The sequence below is a fragment of the Notechis scutatus genome, chromosome 16 (assembly GCF_049901735.1).
Source record: "Notechis scutatus isolate UNSWTSFEM ecotype Mainland chromosome 16, rNotScu1.2, whole genome shotgun sequence".
Taxonomy (NCBI): domain Eukaryota; kingdom Metazoa; phylum Chordata; class Lepidosauria; order Squamata; family Elapidae; genus Notechis; species Notechis scutatus.
Window position 1 is genome coordinate 3,883,956 of NC_142024.1, and position 21,777 is coordinate 3,905,732.

Here is a 21,777-nt window from a genome sequence, read left to right on the forward strand (position 1 = left end):
AGGGAATAAAGAGGAGCGAAAGGGGAGTGGTGTTTGCAGGAGACAATTAGTTCCATTCGTTAGGGTGAAGATCTGTTCCTGACTTTTTGTCAAATAATTTCTGCTACAGCGTGGCGTTTGCAAGATATTGGCCCGGCAGCTCTCCAAGCCGGATAAAGGTCTGTAGTTGTGAAATCTCATGAAAGACTGTTTGCCGGGACTTTGCTGGAGAGGAATTCACTTTAACCTAAATAAAAAGGGTTTTATCAAAATGAGGAGTCTGCTTCATGATCTTGGAAAGCCCAGATCAGAACACCTTCTAAGGCTTGGCCTCGTGCAGACTGTTGTCCATGATGATTTGGAAAAACTGGAGATATTTTCCACCTCATCCTGTTTACTGGAGGTGGAGGCTCAGAGGAAGCACCCAGGCACCTTCCTAACGGGTACGGGAGGCGGGGAAGCAAAGAGCTCTCATGCATTATTCATCCTGCCTTCTAGCAAAGCCTCTCTTTAAAAATACGAAATTGAAAAGACATGCCTCGCCCAGGAAGGAGATGCGGTGAGCAGATTTGGAAAACCAACTCTTTTCTCCTTCCCCTAACCTTGGTTTCCTGAAAAGAGGTTGAGAAAAAAAGACTTCGGGAAGGACCGGGCTTTAATCTGCATCCAAACGTTGAGAGGAAATCAAAGGTATTTGTTTTCCTCTCTGCTCTTCCCAGCCTCAGGCTATCGATGGCTTGAAAGAATGCACTTGGCTGGGACTTACGACTCCTCTGAGTTTGGGTGCATATTACATTTGCAACTCTGAACAAAAGTTCTCCAAAAAAAAAAAAAGGAAAAAAAGTACAATAGATCGAAAAAGATGTTTTGAACATTCCAGGCGTATTCAATATCAACGCCTGGGAAGATTCTCAGTCATCCAGGTCTTAGTTATCTCAAAGGTGCTTTTTTTCCAAAACTTCTTCCAAGGAAAAAAAACTGGACTGTTTTTTTTTTTACCTTGAGGAAGGAGGAGAAATTTCGCTTCTCATTCATCTGTTCAGAACCGACCGAAGCTCCTTGGATGAGAAGCGAAACTTATTCGTTTACTTCCTCAAGGAAAAAAAATAATCAAATTGCCTTTTGAAAAAGCACCTTTAAGGTATCAAGTCAACGGCAAATCTGCACTCGCATGAAAATTCGCAGCTTTTGCACGGCTAATGGGGAAGATGGTGAAGTGAATATACGCCAGCCGCATGCACACTAATACATTAATTAATTTGGGTTCAGTTGCTCATGAACTAGGTCCATTTCGGGGCGTGGCGGGGGGGGGAGAAATTTAAAATTTGCTATGAGTAGGGAGAAAACCTGTGGCATTTCTGTCTTAACACTTTCTCCCCTTCATTCTGCTGAGGCTTAAAGTGGGTAGCAAATTATGCCAAAATCTCTGGCATCTCCTTGATTAGGCAGGTGGAAAATGGCATTAGGGTCTCAAGGCAAAGCGTTGCTGAATTATTAATTTCTTGGTTTAAAGTGATAGGACATGGCTTTTATTTATTAAACAACTCTTCACTGACACCACCTTAGTTCAGCAAATTCTTCAGCAATTATAAGTACTTAATACAGATGTCTAAACTCCCCTGAATGGCTGATCTAATTAGGCCGCGGCTATTCATAATTGCATTGCTCTCTCTTTTAATGCTATTTAGGAATCTGGTTCATGGATAAAAGCGGCTTGAGAGAACTTCCTACTTGCTAGGGAAGTTGTCACATTTTTTGTTTTTTTTTAAATGAAGCTTATGGCTTTATGCTTTGCTTTATGCTTTGCTCCTGCTAAAGCCGATGAAAAATATCTATAGCTTGATGTTGAAGCTCTTTGTATTCCAGAATATATTCATTGGCCTCCTTTAAATGTAGTGAAATAATGCCAGTTTGTACATAGCTTTATTTATTTGGGGTGTGTGTGTGTCAAATCTGCACTCCCTTTGCTTAGAAAAATCTTAAAATTTCATAAGCACTCATGCCCAGAACGAGAGGTCTGCTTTCCAGCTGTGAATCAGTTATAAAAACCCCTAAGAAAAGTCACAAGCAATACCAATATGAGCTTCCCACTGTCATATTTCATTTGGCATCTTTTCATTTCCACCCCGTTTAAAAATCCAATTGCCGTAGAAGAATTAGGATAGTGGTGTGTATTCTGCGCAGGTCATTGTGTGCAAATATATGGAGAACCGGGCAATTATAAATCAGAATCAGCAATATTTAAACAGCTTTCAGAAGCAGTAATATTTCAACCGAAAGGATCTATCTATACATTCTTTCATGCAAGTTTCAAAGATAAATGCAGCAGAGTCTGAATTAAAAGCCAGCACCAGAAATTTTAAATTAAAAACGTGCAGCAGAAAACAATGGCATTTGATAAAGGACCATTCTGAGCTTCAACACATTCCTTTAATAAATTAAAATTACTATGACATTCAACCATTTTCCTCAGGCCTGAAACTATACACAGTACATTTACAGTATTTATAAATAAATTATCACTATTATAAGCACGTAATTTTACATATAATACTAACTCCCCTTGGAGGGGACAAATATTTTCAATTGTTTCTGGTAACTAATTTCTCAAAGGAAGCTTGGACAACCAGTGAGCTGCAACATGGCCAGCAGTCCATTGTTAAAACAAACTAATTTTGCCCCCTGTAGCAAAGTAGCAGCTACTGTTTGGGCTAAAGTGATCTCTGAAAAAAACGAATTACGGTGGGTCTTGATAGAACTCGCATGGGAGACCACCAGAGGAAAAAAAAATGTAATTCAGCTACTCTTTCCTTAAAGCATGATTGGATCATAATCTTCTCTCCATTCAATCTAAACATAAATAGATATGAATGTCAGATTCTCTGCTATGAGTGCTTTGAGAATGAAAAGCAGATTAAGCCCTAAGGTTCTTTTAAGCTTTCAGGAGGGAAACATAGTTCAAATATCCATGGAAAAATGTAAATATTTAGAGCCAGGATTATTGTAGACATTGTAGGAAAAACAAACATAGTCAATGGACCCCCAACAATATAAAAATTATGAGTCCCTCCATCCAACAGAGCACAATTCATCCCTAAAAAGAAACAATTCCATCCATCTATAAGATCTTTCCAAAAATCCTTTGGCCCAGAACGCTTAACACCTTCGGCATCATGGCCACAATGAAGGTTTTTGAGGTGATTTTGACTGAAGGCTCTCCATACTATCATCACCAGAAAGGCAGTGACAGCTCATAAATTCTGGGTGAATTAAGTCCTGCTTGTCAAAACTAGGCCTGCTGCAAACAACCAGGGTGTGCAAATGAAATTATCATTATTTGCAACCTACTTGCTCTCAAATACTTCTCTTAAAATAAATTGATCAAGGAAGGCATCCCAATTTAGTCATCTCCCATTTCAGCTCATCATAATCTAGAGTTATAGCTCAAATGCTTGTCCCCAAGAAAAGGACATAATCCCATTTTAATCATCAACAGTATATTTGAAAAAAGTTAACAGCCACAATTTTAAAAACATCTAATTCCCTCAGGGACCAAGCACCGTGGATGTTCAAAATGAAGCTGTCTTCTTCAGCAGTGAAGCAACCACTTAAAAAGTAGCTGATCTTCCCCAGCCATCCAATAGGCCATTCGTAGTGCATAATGGCGGCTCCAGCATCCGATCAAGTGGATCCCCCTGAAATGCTGTTCTTACAGATTAAAACACCCCCCTTTTGAGTAAAGGGAAAGATGATTCAAAGAGCAGGCTGTAGCAATCAGGAAGTGGAGGATGTTGTAATAAACGGACATTCAAGAAATTATCCAAGTGAAACAGAAGTCAGTCGAGGATGTGCCATTTTTAAAAAACCTTAGTGTGGGAGAAGTTGCTACTTCAGTTCAGAAATGACATATATGATTGCAGCACCTTAATTTGTAATTCCATTGGGGTTCATGTCTCAATTGCTCTCTTGATAAGGGAAACTTTTCACGCATCAACAGCCTTGGTAGGGAAAAAAAATCTACATCCTTTTGAAGTAAGGAATAGGAGAGAAACGGTCCCCAGTACTAGCATTTTCCCAAAATGTACACGTATTGTCATGGAGAAGGGCTGTGTCACTTAACACTGGATTTTTGGAACTCTTTTTTTAAATGTTTCACATCCCATCGAATGATGTCCCCTTTATGAATGCATAATTTACAGTCCTAAGTTTTGGGGAAGTGCAGAAGGCTCAGTGTTCTTCCATAACTTTTTGTTAAGTCAAATGAAAATAGGATTACTCTGAAAGTTTAAAAACGACGAAGTATGATTAGGCATACTGGGTGTAAGTTCAACACAGGGAGAGCTTGGAGCGTGACACCTGTCCTTCCCTTGCGACCCACCCCTCCCAGTTCAGCTTCCCTTCCTCCCTTCCAGTCCAGGGTTTCAGGGTATGCCATCTTTTCTCTGGCAGCACTGGGAAGGAGGCACATTCCAGTCGTACACGTACGAGAGTCGGAGTTTCACCTCCTCCTTGCAAAGCTTCCCTTCTTTGGCCAGAGTCTGATGCTTCTCCAGCATGTCCTCCAGGCTCTGCTTGTGCGTCACCACGTACTTATTGTTGCAACCGCGCGACTTGTACTCAGTGTCGAAGCGAGGGTCATGAATCCTCTTGACGTCCACGGGGGCCAGCCAGGCCCCCAGGGAGACATCCTCGCTCTGCCAGAGGTTGAGATAGTCCTGGCTCAGGCGCAGGTAGTGCACCAGGTCGGCCGAGATGACGTAGCCACCGCCCAGGGCGTAAGGCAGGTAGTAGTCGCACAGGAGCCAGGCGTTTTCTTTCCATTTGCCGCCCGACTTCACCCGGCCGCGTCCCGAGAAGAAGCCCCAGTAGAGGCGGCGCGGCTCCTTGGACCGCAGTTCTTCCGCCAGGACGTCCAGGCGGACAAAGGTGTCGTCGTCGGCCTTCAGGACGAAGCGGAAGTCCAGGTGCTGGTCCAGCCAGACGTACATGGCTAAGACTTTGGCGGTCAGGTTCTCGTAGGAGTCCCGCAGGTCAGGGAGGAGGAGTAGGTCATGGTGGCGGCTCTGCTCCAGTTCCAGGCTGTGCAGCTCCTCGCTGCTCAGCCCGCCGGTTCCCACCACGAAGCGGCACCACAGGTCGTTGTGGGGCACCCGGCTAGCCGCCGAGAACCAGGTGCTCCGGATGATGCTCCGCCGCTCGGTGTACTTGGGCCCGCTGACCACCAGCACCGCCAGAAAGGTAGCCTCCTCCGGAGGGGGCGGAGGAGCCGCCGCAGGGGGGTGAGGGCCGCCCAGGGCCCCTCCCCGGGCAGGCGGGGGCTGCTGCTGCTGGGGTAGCCCCCACCCCGGGGAAGACTTGAGGCCCTCCGAGGTGCACCTGGCCAAGTAGAGCAGCACCATCCCGAAGAGGGACAGGCCCCCCAGCAGGGTCTTGTGTCGACAGAGCAGGCGCACCAGCTTCATGGCCCCCTCAGCGCCCTCTAGTGGGCGGGAGGAACGGGATGCTCCTTTTGCCCCCCTCCCCTCCTTGGAGAGGTGCTGAAAAGTGGCTCCTCCCCCCAGAAGGCGGCGCCAACGCCTCGGGGTTTGGTCTCAAGGCTCAGCCCCGCCTCTCCGCGGAAGCAATCCAATCCCTCGGCGACCGCTCGCCAAGGCTGGGTGCCGATTGGTTCAGAGCGGGGTTAGTCCCCGCCCACCGTCCCTGCGGGGCGGGCCGCAGGCTTGGCCACTCCCCTCGGCCAGGCCCAACTCTGCCTCGTTCCCCCTTCTCCCCCTCCTCCGGCACTTCGCCTCAGGTTTTCGGGGGGAAGGTTTTCCCCCTCCCGGCTACGGGCGGCGGGTTGGGACACACCTCCTCAGCCTGCGTTCGAAGATGCCGCCGGGTGCCTGCTGGATCGCCTCCAGCGGAAGGTTCATTGTCTTCTGGCGGCTGCTTCGGGTCGGCCCCGGCGAAAGCGGTGTTCTCGCCCGCGGCGCATGCGCGCTCGGGTCCTGACGCGAGTCTGTCCAGGAAGGCCTCGCTGCCTCTGAGGCGGAGAGAAAATGCGAAAGAGCGGGATCTTGCAGCGGAGGTGGAGGGGGGGGCCGAGCACGATCGCACCACGTGACTGCTTCTCATTTCCTTCAGTCGTTCCCCTGCGCCCCCCACCCCGTGTTCCTCACGCCGTCCCGTCTCAGGGCAACTGAGGCTGACGTCAAAAGAGGGCAGGCTCCCCGCCATGATGAATTAGGGCAGCGCAGGTCTGGGGGTTTTTGAGACGCGGTTAATGCCAGCCAGTAGGATAGCGGAACGGTGCTGGAGCAAAAAAAAAAGTCCCTTTTTAAAAATGCCCGATTGTGGTTCCAGATTTGGGCGCGGCCGCCTTAAAGATAGGGAAAAAGTAGGGGTTGTGCCCGAAACAAAGATGGCTGCGCCGGGTTCGCTTGCCGCCCAGGACCGCTTCCAACGGCGAAGCTCCCCGTCTCCTTTGCCTCCGTTGAGGGTGTCTAACTGAGCGCCTGCTCGTTCCGTAAATTTTAATTTAAAAGATAAAACGTTTCATATTTTTATTTATTTTATTTTTATTTCGCATTTTATTTAGTGAGTAGAGGAGAGGGAAATAAAACCGACCCGCTGCCTGCTGGGACTCGCTTCCGCGGGACGGGCGATTAACGGCATCCTCCGGGGGCGGAAGAGGCGGGGCTCTGCCGGTCCTCACAGCGCGGAGTGAAGCTTCCGGCTTCCGGTTTGAACCCGAAGAAAAGTCGCCGCTGCCCCGGCGTGGGGTCAGGCATGAGGAGGTTGGGCGGCCGATTGAGAAGGTCAGACCCCTCTTGGACAGGAAGGGGGGGGGGAGGGACGGCCGTCTCTGAGCATGCGCAGAGTACATAGATCCCGAAGAGAGCGCTTCCCTTGGAGTTCGGGCGAAGGTTCCTCTAGGCATGTGCGGAGTGCCGCCCTTTCAATGTCCCTTTTCACCTTGCGGGGAGTCCCCAGAGCTTCTTCGAGGGGTCCCTGGGGGCTTTTCTGCCGGTGGGGAGGGAGGGCGAGGATTCTGGGGAGCCAGGTTGGATCCATTGGGCAGTACAGGTACTCCTCGACTTACGACCGCCACTCAGCCCTTGCAGGGGCTGAGTTTTTCCCCCCGTTTTACGACCTTTCTGGCCACAGTTGCTAAATGGACAACTCTCAGTTCCTTATAGTGAGTAACAATGGCTTTCCCACCATTGACTTTGCTCGTTCAGGTCGCCAAAAGGGACATGACCCCCCCCAGGGAACGGTCATAAATATGAATCACTGTAAGGCAGGGTCTTATTTTGGGTGTCTATTTCTCAAAATGGGACTATAATGCTAATCGTCTGACCCCTTTGCCTCCCCCCCTCCCCCCTTTCCAGGTTATCCAGACACCACACGGGTCCTTCCTCCCGCTGACCACCTTGAAGCCATGGTTTCCAAACGCGTCTTCATCTGCAGCCTGGGCTCCATCTACCTGTCCCTCCTCTTCGTCTTTTTGCTCATGGATGTCTACGCCCGGCCGGCCAACAGCTCCGTCCTCAAAGAGAAGGCGGCCGACAGCAAAGACGAAAACGAGATCCTCCCTCCGGACCACTTGAATGGAGTCAAGATGGAGCTGGACGGGCACCTCAACAAGGAGTTTCACCAGGAGGTCTTCTTGGGGAAAGAGATGGAGGAGTTTGAGGAAGACTCAGAACCGTGGAGGAACCGGAAGAAACTGGTGGTGATTTTCTCAAAGTGAGCCCCCCTGTCTTGCTTTAACTTGAAAAATGGCTGCTGTTCTTCTAAAATAGAGGGAAGGGAGGCCAGCATTAGATAAATCTTGATTATGGCTTCCCTCTGTAAGCTGTGATTGTTCTAAGAATCTTAGAAAGTGCCCCCCACTTTCTAGGAAAATAAGGGGAGGAAATCTGCCTTGGATTCTCGCTGCTTAAGTGAATATGCTCTTTATTTATTCCTTCCACTGCCAGTGGGCTTATTGCAAAGCTTCAGTTAGAATGGAGCTGGAAGGGACCTTGGAGGTCTTCTAGCCCAACCCCCTCCTCAAACAGGAGGCCCACCCTATACTATACCATTTCAGACAGAGGGCTGTCCAGCCTCGTCTTAAAAACCTCCAGTGGTGAAGCACCCACAACTTCTGGTGGCAAGCTGTTCCACTGGTTAATGGTCCTCCCTGTTAGTAAATTTCTCCTTAATTCCAGGTTGCTTCTCTCCTTGGTTAGTTTCCATCCGTTGCTTCTTGTCTGGCCTTCTGGTGCTTTGGAATATAAGTTGACAACCTCTTCTTTGGGGCAGCCCCCTCAAATAGTGGAATGCTGGTATCATGCCTCCCCTAGTCCTTCTGTAGACTAGCCATACTCAAATCCTGCAATTGTTCTTCATATGTTTTTTGTCTCCAGACCCCTAATCAACTTCGTTGTTCTTCTCTGCATTCTTTCCAGTCACACACACACAAAAAATTGTAATGTGATATTGTGGGATTGGCAACGGCCGTGCCGATATCTTGCCCGCAAAGAAAAAAGAATTCTTGTTAAGGGCATATCAGGGAAGCAAGTGGCGGTAATAACATGGAAAAGCCATTGGCGGGGTTGATGGCCTTCCTTCATTGCTCTCGATCCTTGATCACCTGAACTTGTAGGCTGGTTGTTTCTTGGCTGAGCAAAGGCAGGATTTCTCCCTTTTTGCCGGACACTGGAGATTGGGAATCCTTTTTTTTTTCTTCTTTTTTCCCCCGCTGAACTTTTGCAGGGTTGACATCAACCGGGATAAGAAAATCAGCGCCAAGGAGATGCAGCGCTGGATCATGGAGAAGACCGAGGAGCACTTCCAGGAGGCCATGAAAGAAAACAAGATGCACTTCCAGGCTGTGGACCCTGATGGCGACGGTAAGAGATGGGGCAGCCATGGGGAAAGAATCTCTCTCTCTGTAATAAAAGCGAAAGACCCCTCACGCCTCATCACAAAATCTCCAGAACCGTAAAGCCTACAAACTTGAAATTTGGCACGTATGGCCCTCTTGGCTTCTAGGGGCTCACTAAAAAAGGATTTTCCGAAATGACCATCAGAGCCATTAGTATTTCCTATATTATTATGATTAACACGCTCTGATGCTAAGGAGTTCTACTCCCCCTCCCCTCCCCTCTGAAAAGAAATCTCTCCCAAATGCAAAACACAAGCAGAGGAGATTCAGTTTCAGTTTCATAGCAGCAAGCAGCTTTAGGACAGAACAGCTGAGCTGAGCCACATCTAGGCTCCTTGCTGTCTCCTTGCTCACACAGCAAATACTCTTTCGGTTTCCAAACAGCTCTCAACTCTCACACACTGACAGGATGCTAGCCAGATGAATACCGATGGATGCTGGTAGGCAGAGGCAGAATTCCCCCACCCCCTTGTTTTCCTCCCAAAAAACCGAGCCCGACCATGTACTTTCGTAGCGAAGCACGGGTATAGAGCTAGTCTGACTTTACGATTGACTGCATGGAGGTTGTTGAAGCTTCTTTCCTTTCCTTTTAGGCCACGTGTCCTGGGATGAATATAAAATCAAGTTCCTGGCAAGCAAAGGCATGAACGAGAAAGAGGTGGCGGAAAAGATTAAAAACAACGAAGAGCTGAAGATTGACGAAGAGAGTGAGTGTCTTTTTTTCCTGAACAGGATTCAAAGCCCATGGGTTCTGTGAAATTTAAAATATATATGCATATATATATATATATATGGATCTTTGGTTATTCGGGTTTCTCCCGCGTAAGATTGGAAGTATCTAGGCAACGTTTGATGAAGTCTCATTCATCATCTTCAGGCTTGTGTCTTCAGCTCTGTGCTTCTCAGAGTGAGTCACTCTGAGAAGCACAGAGCTGAAGACACAAGCCTGAAGATGATGAATGAGACTTCATCAAACGCTGCTCAGATACTCTCCAATCTTACGCGGGAGAAAACCCAAATAACCAAAGATCCACATACAAATACCCGCGAGAACCTCAGAAAACAAATATGTCTGTCTGTCTGTCTGTCTATCTATCTATCTATCTATCTATCTATCTATCTATCTATCTATCTATCTATCACTATTTTCTCTTGGTTTTCCAAGGAAGGCTTCCTAATTCTCGCTTGGCACAATGTACAGGGTCACCCACATCCCTCCCCTCCTTCACCCTGGCAACTGTATTGCTGCTATATTTTAATCTCTCAGGGATTAGTTTAATCTAGGTCACACAACTGAGATAAAGGAAGCTTTGTGTGTCCTTCTGGGAGGCCTGGGGTAACGCAACCGGTTTAGTGGTGTGTTGGCAAGAGCTGTCATGCCCCTGTTGGAGTCTGACTCAAGAGGGAGAGGAGGAACAGCCCACAGGGAGTGGGAGTGTGGCTCCAGAGGTTGTGGAGGAAACTGGGGAAGGGCACAGGCCAGCTGGGCAGTCAGAGGAAGACCCTGGCCCGTCCTCTCTTCCTCCTAGGGCACGCAGGGAGGAGAGTATGAGGGAGAAACATGAATGGCGTGGTCTACGGGAGAGGAAGGGGCCCTGATCTCCTTCATGAGCTGCTGCTATGAAGACTGTTTATAAGGACAAACTGTGCACGGCCCAGTGCTGGAAGCAAAGTGTGAAATAATTCTAGTCTTCCAGTTCTTATCTGAGTTCTGGAGTCCTTCCCAGTGTGTATTTTGATTTCTGTGGATGTCTTTAAGCCCTTATCCTGCCTTTTCTCACTAATTGAATGTGGTTTGTATTGGTTTTTGAGTGAAGCAGGGCATACATTGAATTAAACTGTTGAACTGCTTTTGGGGCCTTTAAAATTTGCCCGGCCTCCCCATGTGTCTGGAGCCAGGATTGATAAAAAAGATTATTGAATGGAAAACTGAGATTTTTCTAAAGAGTTCTGCAGAAAAGTGCCCCATTCTCTTATTTTAATCCTTGTGGGTTGTTCTCAAGCCCTCCTCGCTTCTCAGGGATTCGAGAGTCTCTTTGCATTGTTTTTCCTGACTTTACCAACCTGACAGAACCATGGTTCTTTCGAATTGGTTCTGTGGTCCTGAAGAGGACAACCCCTTGGTAGCAGCCAACAGAGGTGGTTTCCAAAACTCCCGGCCCACAAATTCTGAAATCTGTTTTAATCATTGGTGGAAAACAAACAAGTAATGTTATGTCTTAATTGGCCAAAATCTCCAACCGAGTTCTCTCCTTGTCCGTTTTAACCAGGACGGTAAACACACATTTATGCTTTTTAAAACCTGGACTTGGGAATTCGCTGAACCTCTTTTTTTAAAAAAAAATCTTTTCTACCCCACAGCCCAGGAAGTGCTCGATAATTTGAAAGATCGCTGGTACCAAGCCGACAACCCGCCGGCCGATCTGTTGCTGAACGAGGAAGAATTTTTGTCTTTCCTTCATCCGGAGCACAGCAGAGGAATGCTGAAATTTATGGTCAAGGAAATCGTCCGGGATTTGGGTACGTCCTTCCTCCCCCCCCTCCCCCCCAATAAATAAATAAATAAAGTTCTTCCAACTTGGATCGTCCCAAGCAGATAAGATGGCACAGAGGCTGGGTTGGCTTTGATGTCACCCAGGGGGTGAATGCCGGCTGGGGAATTCTGGGAGTTGAAGTCCACCATCTAGTTTGCAAAAAAAACTCTTTTGAGTTCAGATGTTCCCACCAGGGGCCTGTATGACTTGAGCTGGCCTGAGGCTTCTCAGCCCAACTCTGGATTGCTGGGGTGTTGGTGCCCAGGAAGGGGTGCTTTGAACTCACGTTTGATTGTGAAGACTGGCAATCAAACCCGAGATTTGTGCCAGGAAGTAAAAAAAAAATGAGACCTTTATCCAGTTGAAAGGGGAGACAAGCTTGCTTCTCTCCAGCTTTGAAACCTTAAAAATGGATTCCTCTTATATTTTATTGGAATTCCCCCTGAAAGAAAGGAAGGAAGGAGAAGGAAGGAAGGAAGTAATGTTTGAGGGAGATGGGCAGTTTAATTGAATGAATGAATGAATGAATGAGAAGAGGGAGAGGAAAGAAAGAAAGAAAAAGAAAGAAAGAAAGAAAGAAAGAGAAAGAAAGAAAAAAGAAAGAAGGAAGGAAGGAAGGAAGGAAGGAAGGAAGGAAGGAAGGAAGGAAGGTGTGTGTGTTTTTCTAAATGCTTGCCAAGGGCCCAGATTTTGATCACATGACCTTGGTCATAACTGCAAGGACCTTTAAGTCACTTTTTCCAGCCTTGTTATAACAGCCACTAAATGAAGGCTGGTTAAGTCGAGGACTACAGATACGCTTTGACTTACGACCACAATTGGGCCCCAACACTTACGTTGCTAAGTGAGATATTTGCTAACTGAGCTTTGGCTCATTTTAAAGCCATTTTTTTTCCCAGCGCCGTTGTAACTTTGAACGGCCCCTAAATTGAACCGTTGTAAGTCAAGGACCCCCTGTGCTTGTAAACGCCGAGCTGATGCAGCTTGGGCTAGAAGACGTGCCTGGCGGAGACAAAAGTAGAAGCGAGAAGATTTCAAAATCGTTTCCACCTGCAGCTTGTTTGATTTTGATTTTTTGTTTTTAATCTCCCGTCACTTCTCGCCCCAGATCAGGACGGCGATAAGAAGCTGACTCTTTCCGAGTTCATTTCCTTGCCGGTTGGCACGGTCGAAAATCAACAAGCCCAGGATGTGGACGACGACTGGGTGAAAGACCGAAAGAAGGAGTTCGAGGAAGTCATCGATGCCAACCGTGACGGTATCGTTACCATGGAAGAGTTGGAGGTAACCAAGCCGTGGCTTAATGTGTCTTCATTTCTCCCCGAAATTACATGTATTTTTTTTCCCCTCCCCATCCTTCCGCTGTGGTTACTGCCATGAGTGCCAGGCTAGCAATTCTTGAACCAAGCTGAAGCCTGCTAGATCAAGCTGACAATTGTCTGGAAACGGTCCAGACTTGAAGAAAAAGAGAGAGGGAGGGAGGAAGGAAGGAAGGAAGGAAGGAAGGAAGAAAGAAAGAAAGAAAGAAAGGAAGGAAGGAAGGAAGGAAGGAAGGAAGGAAGGAAGGAAGGAAGGAAGGAAGGAAGGAAGGAAGGAAGGAAGGAAGGAAGGCGAGGCACAAATGTGAGGGGAAGGAAGGAGAGAAAGAAAGAAAGAAAAGAAAGAAAGAAAGAAAGAAAGGAAAAAAGGAAAGGAAAGGAAAGGGGCAGACTGCATTACTTTTTAAATTTCCTCCTCCCACGCTCCGCTTTCTCACGGCAGGTGAGTAAACGGATGTGTGGGCACGGCATTCTTCTGCAAAGTTGGTTTGTAGTTTCAGCTTTTTCTTTCTTCCAAGTTAGCAAAAGGAGGAGTGGGCGAGAGGAAGGAGTATTCAATATGTCCTTCACTTTGAGTTAAAGGCTGGATGGTAAATAAAATAAAAACTTGAAGGCTGTTTAGTCCTCTCTTGTTCCGCAGGATGGAACACCTCCTTGATTAAATAGAGAAAGGGAGATACTGGCTGAATGTTAGGCAGTTGATTCAGACAAAAACATGGGTGGTATATAAATGTAATAATAAACTAAATAAGACAGTGGAAGCCCTTCCCTGGAGAGTTATTAATGTCTTTTTGAGGATGGAGCGCGTGGATTGAAAGCTGAACACCCCACCCCCCCCAATGTAAGATAGTTTTACCTTGAATTGCTGGTCATGGATTCCTCCACTCGTTTTCCTCCTAGGAGTACATGGATCCCATGAACGAGTACAACGCCTTGAACGAAGCCAAGCAGATGATCGCCGTGGCAGACGAGAACCAAAATCACCACCTGGAGCTGGAGGAGATCTTGAAATACAGCGAGTATTTCACCGGCAGCAAGTTGATGGACTACGCGCGGAACGTCCACGAGGAATTCTGAAGGCACGGAGCCCTCGGGTCCCCATCGCGCGCCGCCTCGTTTCCCCCCAAACACAACACGCGTTTTCCTTTTGCCGCTGGGTCTGTTGTGTTCTGTGCATCTATACAGTGTGGTGTTCTGGACTTTTTTCCTTTCAAAAGCCCCGTCCGTGTACACTTAAAATAATGCCAAATGTTTTTTTTTCCTGAACTTGCCAGGATAGAATCTGGACACGTTCTTGATTTTTTGCAGTGCCGGTTGAACAGCATTCACTACGTTCTCCGAAGACTCCCTGTTCCGATCCTTTGGTTTTTTTTAATTGGCGAACACCACAGGGGAAAGCTGGCAAAACCCTGGTCCTTGATCCCTGGAGAGGGAGGGAAGGAGGGAGGAAGGAGGGATATGTTAATTTTAATATCAAGTTAAATCATGGTGCGGTTGTGTAGCTCTTGTGATTGCTTGAAAAAGAATGTTTCGGAAAACATCGATTCACTGGAAACTGCTCCAACTGTGGTGTCTATTTTGGAGGGGGTGGCCTTGACAGGGTTACTGGGAGTCTCCAATTGGAACTGGAAAATTGGTTGTTAGGCAGCGGGGTCCTAAAGGGAGCTATTTTATGACCCTTTTGGGAGCATGGTCATTAAGCGAGTCAAACGGCCGTTGAGTTTGAATTCCTGGAAACAATGCCAGTGATGATCGCATGGCAGAAGGTCTGGGACTCATAATTGCAAGCCAGTTTGCCAAGCATCCAAAATGTGAATGGGGGAAAGTATGATGGGCGTAACTTGGAGGAGGGAGACGGGATAAGTTAGAGCCATAGTTAAATGGTGCGTGTAAAAGCAATCAAGACCAAATCTCAGGCAAAACCTGCCGTCTCTTGCCATCTCTCTCGGTCACTGCGGCCTCCAAGGAATAACAAAGGCCATTTATACACAAGGGTGTCAAACTGGCAGCCCACGGGCCAGATGTGTCACCTGGAAGCCTTGCCCACCCGACCTTCAGAAAGGCAAAAAATATTGTGATATGTCACGTGATGTGATCGAACACCAGTGATCCTATAGCACAAGGTATGAAAAGAGTGCCCTCAGGTGGCCATTTGGGATATTTCAGCCTGGCAGGGACTACAAAGACCATCTATACCAGGGGTGTCCAACCTTGGCAACTTTTAAGACTTGTGGACTTCAACTCCCAGAATTCCTCAGCCAGCCGGCTGAGGAATTCTGGGAGTTGAAGTCCACAAGTCTTAAAGTTGCCAAGGTTGGACACCCCTGATCTATACCAAAGGGTATGAAACAGTGCCCTCCGCTGGCACTTCAGGATATTTCACCCTGGCAGGCAATAAATATACCATCTATAGCAAAGGGAATAAAAACAGTGCCCTCCGGTGGCCATTCAGGGTATTTTTGCATTGCAGGCAATAAAGACACCATAGCAAAGGGAATAAAAACAGCGCCCTCCGGTGGCCATTCAGGGTATTTTTGCATTGCAGGCAATAAAGACACCATAGCAAAGGGAATAAAAACAGTGCCCTCCAGTGGCCATTCAGGGTATTTTTGCATTGCAGGCAATTGCATATAAAGAAAATTTGTATAAGATGTTTTACAGGTGGCATTTCCACCGACAAGAATAGCAAGAATGTTCAAGAATAAATCCAAAAAATGTTGGAAATGTCATCAGATACCTGGCTCATATTACCATATGTGGTGGATTTGTGCGGATGCTAAAAAATACTGGACTAAAATCCACACGTGGTTGGAAAAAATGACAAAAAAACATATAGATGTGAAACCAGAGATATTTTTATTGGGAATTTTACCTGAAATATATAGTAAAGACTTGAAATACCTGATTGTAAATGTATTAACAGCAGCTAGGATTGTATCTTGCTAAAAAGTGGAATAATAAGAAAATACCATCACAGGAGGAAATCATTAAGAAAATGTTGGAATGTGCTGAAATGAGCAGATTGACATTTGAAATTAGAGAACAAGAGGATAAACAATTTTATAAAATTTTGGGATCTATTCTATCAATGGTTAGACAATAAAATATAGTAATGAAATATGTAGACTTTTAGAAAATAATAAATATATAAAGATGTATTCTTTTCTTATTATATCTACAAAATGATTCTAGGATAGATCTGGGATGATAATATGAATTGTCATAAAACAAATTAAGTAAAATATGATCATTTTGTAAAACATGAATGCGTGGCATTTCAGGGTATTTTAGTCTGGCAGGCAATAAATACACCATCAATAGCAAAGGGAATAAAAGAAGTGCCCTCCGGTGGCCATTCAGGGTATTTTTTCCATTGCAGGCAATAAATACACCATCAATAGCAAAGGGAATGAAAACAGTGCCCTCCGGTTGCCATTCAGGGTATTTTTGCATTACAGGCAATAAAAAGACCATCCAAAGCAAAGGGAATAAAAACAGTGCCCTCGGGTGGCCATTCAGGGTATTTTTTCATTGCAGGCAATAAAAAGACCATCCAAAGCAAAGGGAATAAAAACAGTGCCCTCCGGTGGCCATTCAGGGTATTTTTCCATTGCAGGCAATAAAAAGACCATCCAAAGCAAAGGGAATAAAAACAGTGCCCTCGGGTGGCCATTCAGGGTATTTTTTCCATTGCAGGCAATAAATACACCATCAATAGCAAAGGGAATAAAAACAGTGCCCTCCGGTGGCCATTCGGGGTATTTTTTCATTGCAGGCAATAAAAAGACCATCCAAAGCAAAGGGAATAAAAACAGTGCCCTCGGGTGGCCATTCAGGGTATTTTTTCCATTGCAGGCAATAAATACACCATCAATAGCAAAGGGAATGAAAACAGTGCCCTCCGGTGGCCATTCGGGGTATTTTTTCCATTGCAGGCAATAAATACACCATCAATAGCAAAGGGAATGAAAACAGTGCCCTCGGGTGGCCATTCGGGGTATTTTTTCCATTGCAGGCAATAAATACACCATCAATAGCAAAGGGAATGAAAACAGTGCCCTCCGGTGGCCATTCAGGGTATTTTTCCATTGCAGGCAATAAAAAGACCATCCAAAGCAAAGGGAATAAAAACAGTGCCCTCGGGTGGCCATTCAGGGTATTTTTTCCATTGCAGGCAATAAATACACCATCAATAGCAAAGGGAATGAAAACAGTGCCCTCCGGTGGCCATTCGGGGTATTTTTTCCATTGCAGGCAATAAATACACCATCAATAGCAAAGGAATGAAAACAGTGCCCCGGTGGCCATTCGGGGTATTTTTTCCATTGCAGGCAATAAATACACCATCAATAGCAAAGGGAATGAAAACAGTGCCCTCCGGTGGCCATTCGGGGTATTTTTTCCATTGCAGGCAATAAATACACCATCAATAGCAAAGGGAATAAAAGCAGTGCCCTCCGGTGGCCATTCAGGGATTTTTTCCATTGCAGGCAATAAATACACCATCAATAGCAAAGGGAATAAAAACAGTGCCCTCCGGTGGCCATTCAGGGTATTTTTGCATTACAGGCAATAAATACACCATCAATAGCAAAGGGAATAAAAGCAGTGCCCTCCGGTGGCCATTCGGGGTATTTTTTCCATTGCAGGCAATAAATACACCATCAATAGCAAAGGGAATGAAAACAGTGCCCTCCGGTGGCCATTCAGGGTATTTTTTCCATTGCAGGCAATAAATACACCATCAATAGCAAAGGGAATAAAAGCAGTGCCCTCGGGTGGCCATTCAGGGTATTTTTTTCCATTGCAGGCAATAAATACACCATCTATAGCAAAGGGAATGAAAACAGTGCCCTCCGGTGGCCATTCAGGGTATTTTTCCATTGCAGGCACAAAAGACCATCCAAAGCAAAGGGAATAAAAACAGTGCCCTCGGGTGGCCATTCAGGGTATTTTTTCCATTGCAGGCAATAAATACACCATCAATAGCAAAGGGAATGAAAACAGTGCCCTCCGGTGGCCATTCAGGGTATTTTTGCATTGCAGGCAATAAAAGAGCATCAATAGCAAAGTGAATTTAAAAAGTGCCTCCGGTGGCCATTCAGGGTATTTTTGCATTGCAGGCAATAAAAAGAGCATCTATAGCCACAGGAAATAAAAAGAGTGCCCTCCGGTGGCCATTCAGGGTGTTTTTGCATTGCAGGCAATAAAGACACCATCTATAGCAAAGGGAATAAAAACAGTGCCCTCCGGTGGCCATTCAGGGTATTTTTTCCATTGCAGGCAATAAAAGACCATCCAAAGCAAAGGGAATAAAAACAGTGCCCTCCGGTGGCCATTCGGGGTATTTTTTCATTGCAGGCAATAAAAGACCATCCAAAGCAAAGGGAATAAAAACAGTGCCCTCGGGTGGCCATTCAGGGTATTTTTTCCATTGCAGGCAATAAATACACCATCAATAGCAAAGGGAATGAAAACAGTGCCCTCCGGTGGCCATTCGGGGTATTTTTTCCATTGCAGGCAATAAATACACCATCAATAGCAAAGGAAATGAAAACAGTGCCTCCGGTGGCCATTCAGGGTATTTTTGCATTGCAGGCAATAAAAGAGCATCCATAGCAAAGGGAATAAAAACAGTGCCTCCGGTGGCCATTCAGGGTATTTTTGCATTGCAGGCAATAAAAAGAGCATCCATAGCAAAGGGAATAAAAACAGTGCCCTCCGGTGGCCATGCAGGGTATTTTGCATTGCAGGCACCATCAATAGCAAAGTGAATTTAAAAAGTGCCCTCCGGTGGCCATTCAGGGTATTTTTGCATTGCGGCAAAAAAAGACCATCCATAGCAAATGGAATGAAAACAGTGCCTCCGGTGGCCATTCAGGGTATTTTTGCATTGCAGGCAATAAAAGAGCATCCATAGCAAAGGGAATAAAAACAGTGCCTCCGGTGGCCATTCAGGGTATTTTGCATTGCAGGCAATAAAAAGAGCATCCAAAGCAAAGGAATAAAAACAGTGCCCTCGGTGGCCATTCAGGGTATTTTTTCCATTGCAGGCAATAAAAATACACCATCAATAGCAAAGGGAATGAAAACAGTGCCCTCCGGTGGCCATTCAGGGTATTTTTGCATTGCAGGCAATAAAAAGAGCATCAATAGCAAAGTGAATTTAAAAAGTGCCCTCCGGTGGCCATTCAGGGTATTTTTGCATTGCAGGCAATAAAAAGAGCATCTATAGCCACAGGAAATAAAAACAGTGCCCTCCGGTGGCCATTCAGGGTATTTTTGCATTGCAGGCAATAAAGACACCATCTATAGCAAAGGGAATAAAAACAGTGCCCTCCGGTGGCCATTCAGGGTATTTTTTCCATTGCAGGCAATAAAAAGACCATCCAAAGCAAAGGGAATAAAAACAGTGCCCTCCGGTGGCCATTCGGGGTATTTTTTCATTGCAGGCAATAAAAAGACCATCCAAAGCAAAGGGAATAAAAACAGTGCCCTCGGGTGGCCATTCAGGGTATTTTTTCCATTGCAGGCAATAAATACACCATCAATAGCAAAGGGAATGAAAACAGTGCCCTCCGGTGGCCATTCGGGGTATTTTTTCCATTGCAGGCAATAAATACACCATCAATAGCAAAGGGAATGAAAACAGTGCCCTCCGGTGGCCATTCAGGGTATTTTTGCATTGCAGGCAATAAAAAGAGCATCCATAGCAAAGGGAATAAAAACAGTGCCTCCGGTGGCCATTCAGGGTATTTTTGCATTGCAGGCAATAAAAAGAGCATCCATAGCAAAGGGAATAAAAACAGTGCCCTCCGGTGGCCATGCAGGGTATTTTTGCATTGCAGGCACCATCAATAGCAAAGTGAATTTAAAAGTGCCCTCCGGTGGCCATTCAGGGTATTTTTGCATTGCGGGCAAAAAAGACCATCCATAGCAAATGGAATGAAAACAGTGCCTCCGGTGGCCATTCAGGGTATTTTTGCATTGCAGGCACAAAAAGAGCATCCATAGCAAAGGGAATAAAACAGTGCCTCCGGTGGCCATTCAGGGTATTTTTGCATTGCAGGCAATAAAAAGAGCATCCAAAGCAAAGGAATAAAAACAGTGCCCTCGGTGGCCATTCAGGGTATTTTTTCCATTGCAGGCAATAAATACACCATCAATAGCAAAGGGAATGAAAACAGTGCCCTCCGGTGGCCATTCAGGGTATTTTTTCCATTGCAGGCAATAAATACACCATCAATAGCAAAGGGAATGAAAACAGTGCCCTCCGGTGGCCATTCAGGGTATTTTTTCCATTGGGTCAATAGCAAAGGGAATGAAAACAGTGCCTCGGTGGCCATTCAGGGTATTTTTCCATTGCAGGCAATAAATACACCATCAATAGCAAAGGGAATAAAAACAGTGCCTCCGGTGGCATTCAGGGTATTTTTGCATTGCAGGCAATAAAAAGACCATCCAAAGCAAAGGGAATAAAAACAGTGCCCTCGGTGGCCATTCAGGGTATTTTTCCATTGCAGGCAATAAAAAGACCATCCAAAGCAAAGGGAATAAAACAGTGTTCTCCGGTGGCATTCAGGGTATTTTTTCATTGCAGCCAAAAAAATACACCATCAATAGCAAAGGAATGAAAACAGTGCCTCCGGTGGCCATTCAGGGTATTTTTGCATTGCAGGCAATAAAAAGACCATCCAAAGCAAAGGGGATAAAAACAGTGCCCTCGGGTGGCCATTCAGGGTATTTTTTCCATTGCAGGCAATAAATACACCATCAATAGCAAAGGGAATAAAAACAGTGCCTCCGGTGGCCATTCAGGGTATTTTTGCATTGCAGGCAATAAAGACACCATCTATAGCAAAGGGAATGAAAACAGTGCCCTCCGGTGGCCATTCAGGGTATTTTGCATTGCAGGCAATAAAAGACCATCCAAAGCAAAGGGAATAAAAACAGTGCCCTCGGTGGCCATTCAGGGTATTTTTTCCATTGCAGGCAATAAATACACCATCAATAGCAAAGGGAATGAAAACAGTGCCTCCGGTGGCCATTCAGGGTATTTTTTCCATTGCAGGCAATAAATACACCATCAATAGCAAAGGAATGAAAACAGTGCCCTCCGGTGGCCATTCAGGGTATTTTTTTCCATTGCAGGCAATAAATACACCATCAATAGCAAAGGGAATGAAAACAGTGCCTCCGGTGGCCATTCAGGGTATTTTTGCATTGCAGGCAATAAAAAGAGCATCCAAAGCAAAGGGAATAAAAACAGTGCCCTCGGTGGCCATTCAGGGTATTTTTCCATTGCAGGCAATAAATACACCATCAATAGCAAAGGAATGAAAACAGTGCTCCGGTGGCCATTCAGGGTATTTTTCCATTGCAGGCAATAAATACCATCAATAGCAAAGGAATAAAAACAGTGCCCTCCGGTGGCCATTCAGGGTATTTTTGCATTGCAGGCAATAAAGACACCATCTATAGCAAAGGAATAAAACAGTGCCTCCGGTGGCCATTCAGGGTATTTTTCCATTGCAGGCAATAAAAGACCATCCAAAGCAAAGGGAATAAAAACAGTGCCTCCGGTGGCATTCAGGGTATTTTTCATTGCAGCCAAAAAAATACACCATCAATAGCAAAGGGAATGAAAACAGTGCCCTCCGGTGGCCATTCAGGGTATTTTTGCATTGCAGGCAATAAAAAGACCATCCAAAGCAAAGGGAATAAAAACAGTGCCCTCGGTGGCCATTCAGGGTATTTTTTCCATTGCAGGCAATAAATACACCATCAATAGCAAAGGGAATGAAAACAGTGCCCTCCGTGGCCATTCAGGGTATTTTTTCCATTGCAGGCAATAAATACACCATCAATAGCAAAGGGAATGAAAACAGTGCCTCCGGTGGCCATTCAGGGTATTTTTTCCATTGCAGGCAATAAATACACCATCAATAGCAATGGAATGAAAACAGTGCCCTCCGGTGGCCATTCAGGGTATTTTTGCATTGCAGGCAATAAAAAGACCATCCATAGCAAA

General features: G+C 45.8%; 2 protein-coding genes across 3 annotated transcripts; one reads left to right on the forward strand and one right to left on the reverse strand.

Moving 5' to 3' along the window:
- Positions 1 to 2,393: 2,393 nt before the first annotated feature.
- Positions 2,394 to 6,214, reverse strand: B3GALT6 (beta-1,3-galactosyltransferase 6). Its single transcript, XM_026681586.2, has one exon. The coding sequence runs from the start codon at positions 5,439 to 5,441 to the stop codon at positions 4,401 to 4,403; it is 1,041 nt and encodes a 346-aa protein (XP_026537371.1). The 5' UTR covers positions 5,442 to 6,214; the 3' UTR covers positions 2,394 to 4,400.
- A 499-nt stretch (positions 6,215 to 6,713) lies between these two features.
- On the forward strand, positions 6,714 to 14,305 carry SDF4 (stromal cell derived factor 4). Of its 2 annotated transcripts, none has more exons than XM_087944625.1 (7): positions 6,714 to 6,897; positions 7,353 to 7,710; positions 8,722 to 8,858; positions 9,487 to 9,600; positions 11,255 to 11,413; positions 12,536 to 12,711; positions 13,647 to 14,305. In XM_087944625.1, the coding sequence occupies exons 2-7, from the start codon at positions 7,403 to 7,405 to the stop codon at positions 13,821 to 13,823; spliced, it is 1,071 nt and encodes a 356-aa protein (XP_087800751.1). In that variant the 5' UTR covers positions 6,714 to 6,897; positions 7,353 to 7,402; the 3' UTR covers positions 13,824 to 14,305. The 2 variants fall into 2 exon arrangements, with proteins under 2 accessions (XP_087800751.1, XP_087800750.1); XM_087944624.1 differs by having other exon boundaries at positions 6,714 to 6,779.
- Positions 14,306 to 21,777: the final 7,472 nt, after the last annotated feature.

Excerpts from the sequence above, each read along its gene's own strand:
- B3GALT6 (XM_026681586.2), bottom strand. The coding sequence starts at position 5,441 with ATGAAGCTGGTGCGCCTGCTCTGTCGACACAAGACCCTGCTGGGGGGC.
- SDF4 (XM_087944625.1), top strand. The coding sequence starts at position 7,403 with ATGGTTTCCAAACGCGTCTTCATCTGCAGCCTGGGCTCCATCTACCTG. Across the intron at positions 8,859-9,486 it reads TGTGGACCCTGATGGCGACG|GCCACGTGTCCTGGGATGAA; the intron begins GTAAGAGATGGG and ends CTTTCCTTTTAG. Across the intron at positions 12,712-13,646 it reads TTACCATGGAAGAGTTGGAG|GAGTACATGGATCCCATGAA; the intron begins GTAACCAAGCCG and ends TTTTCCTCCTAG.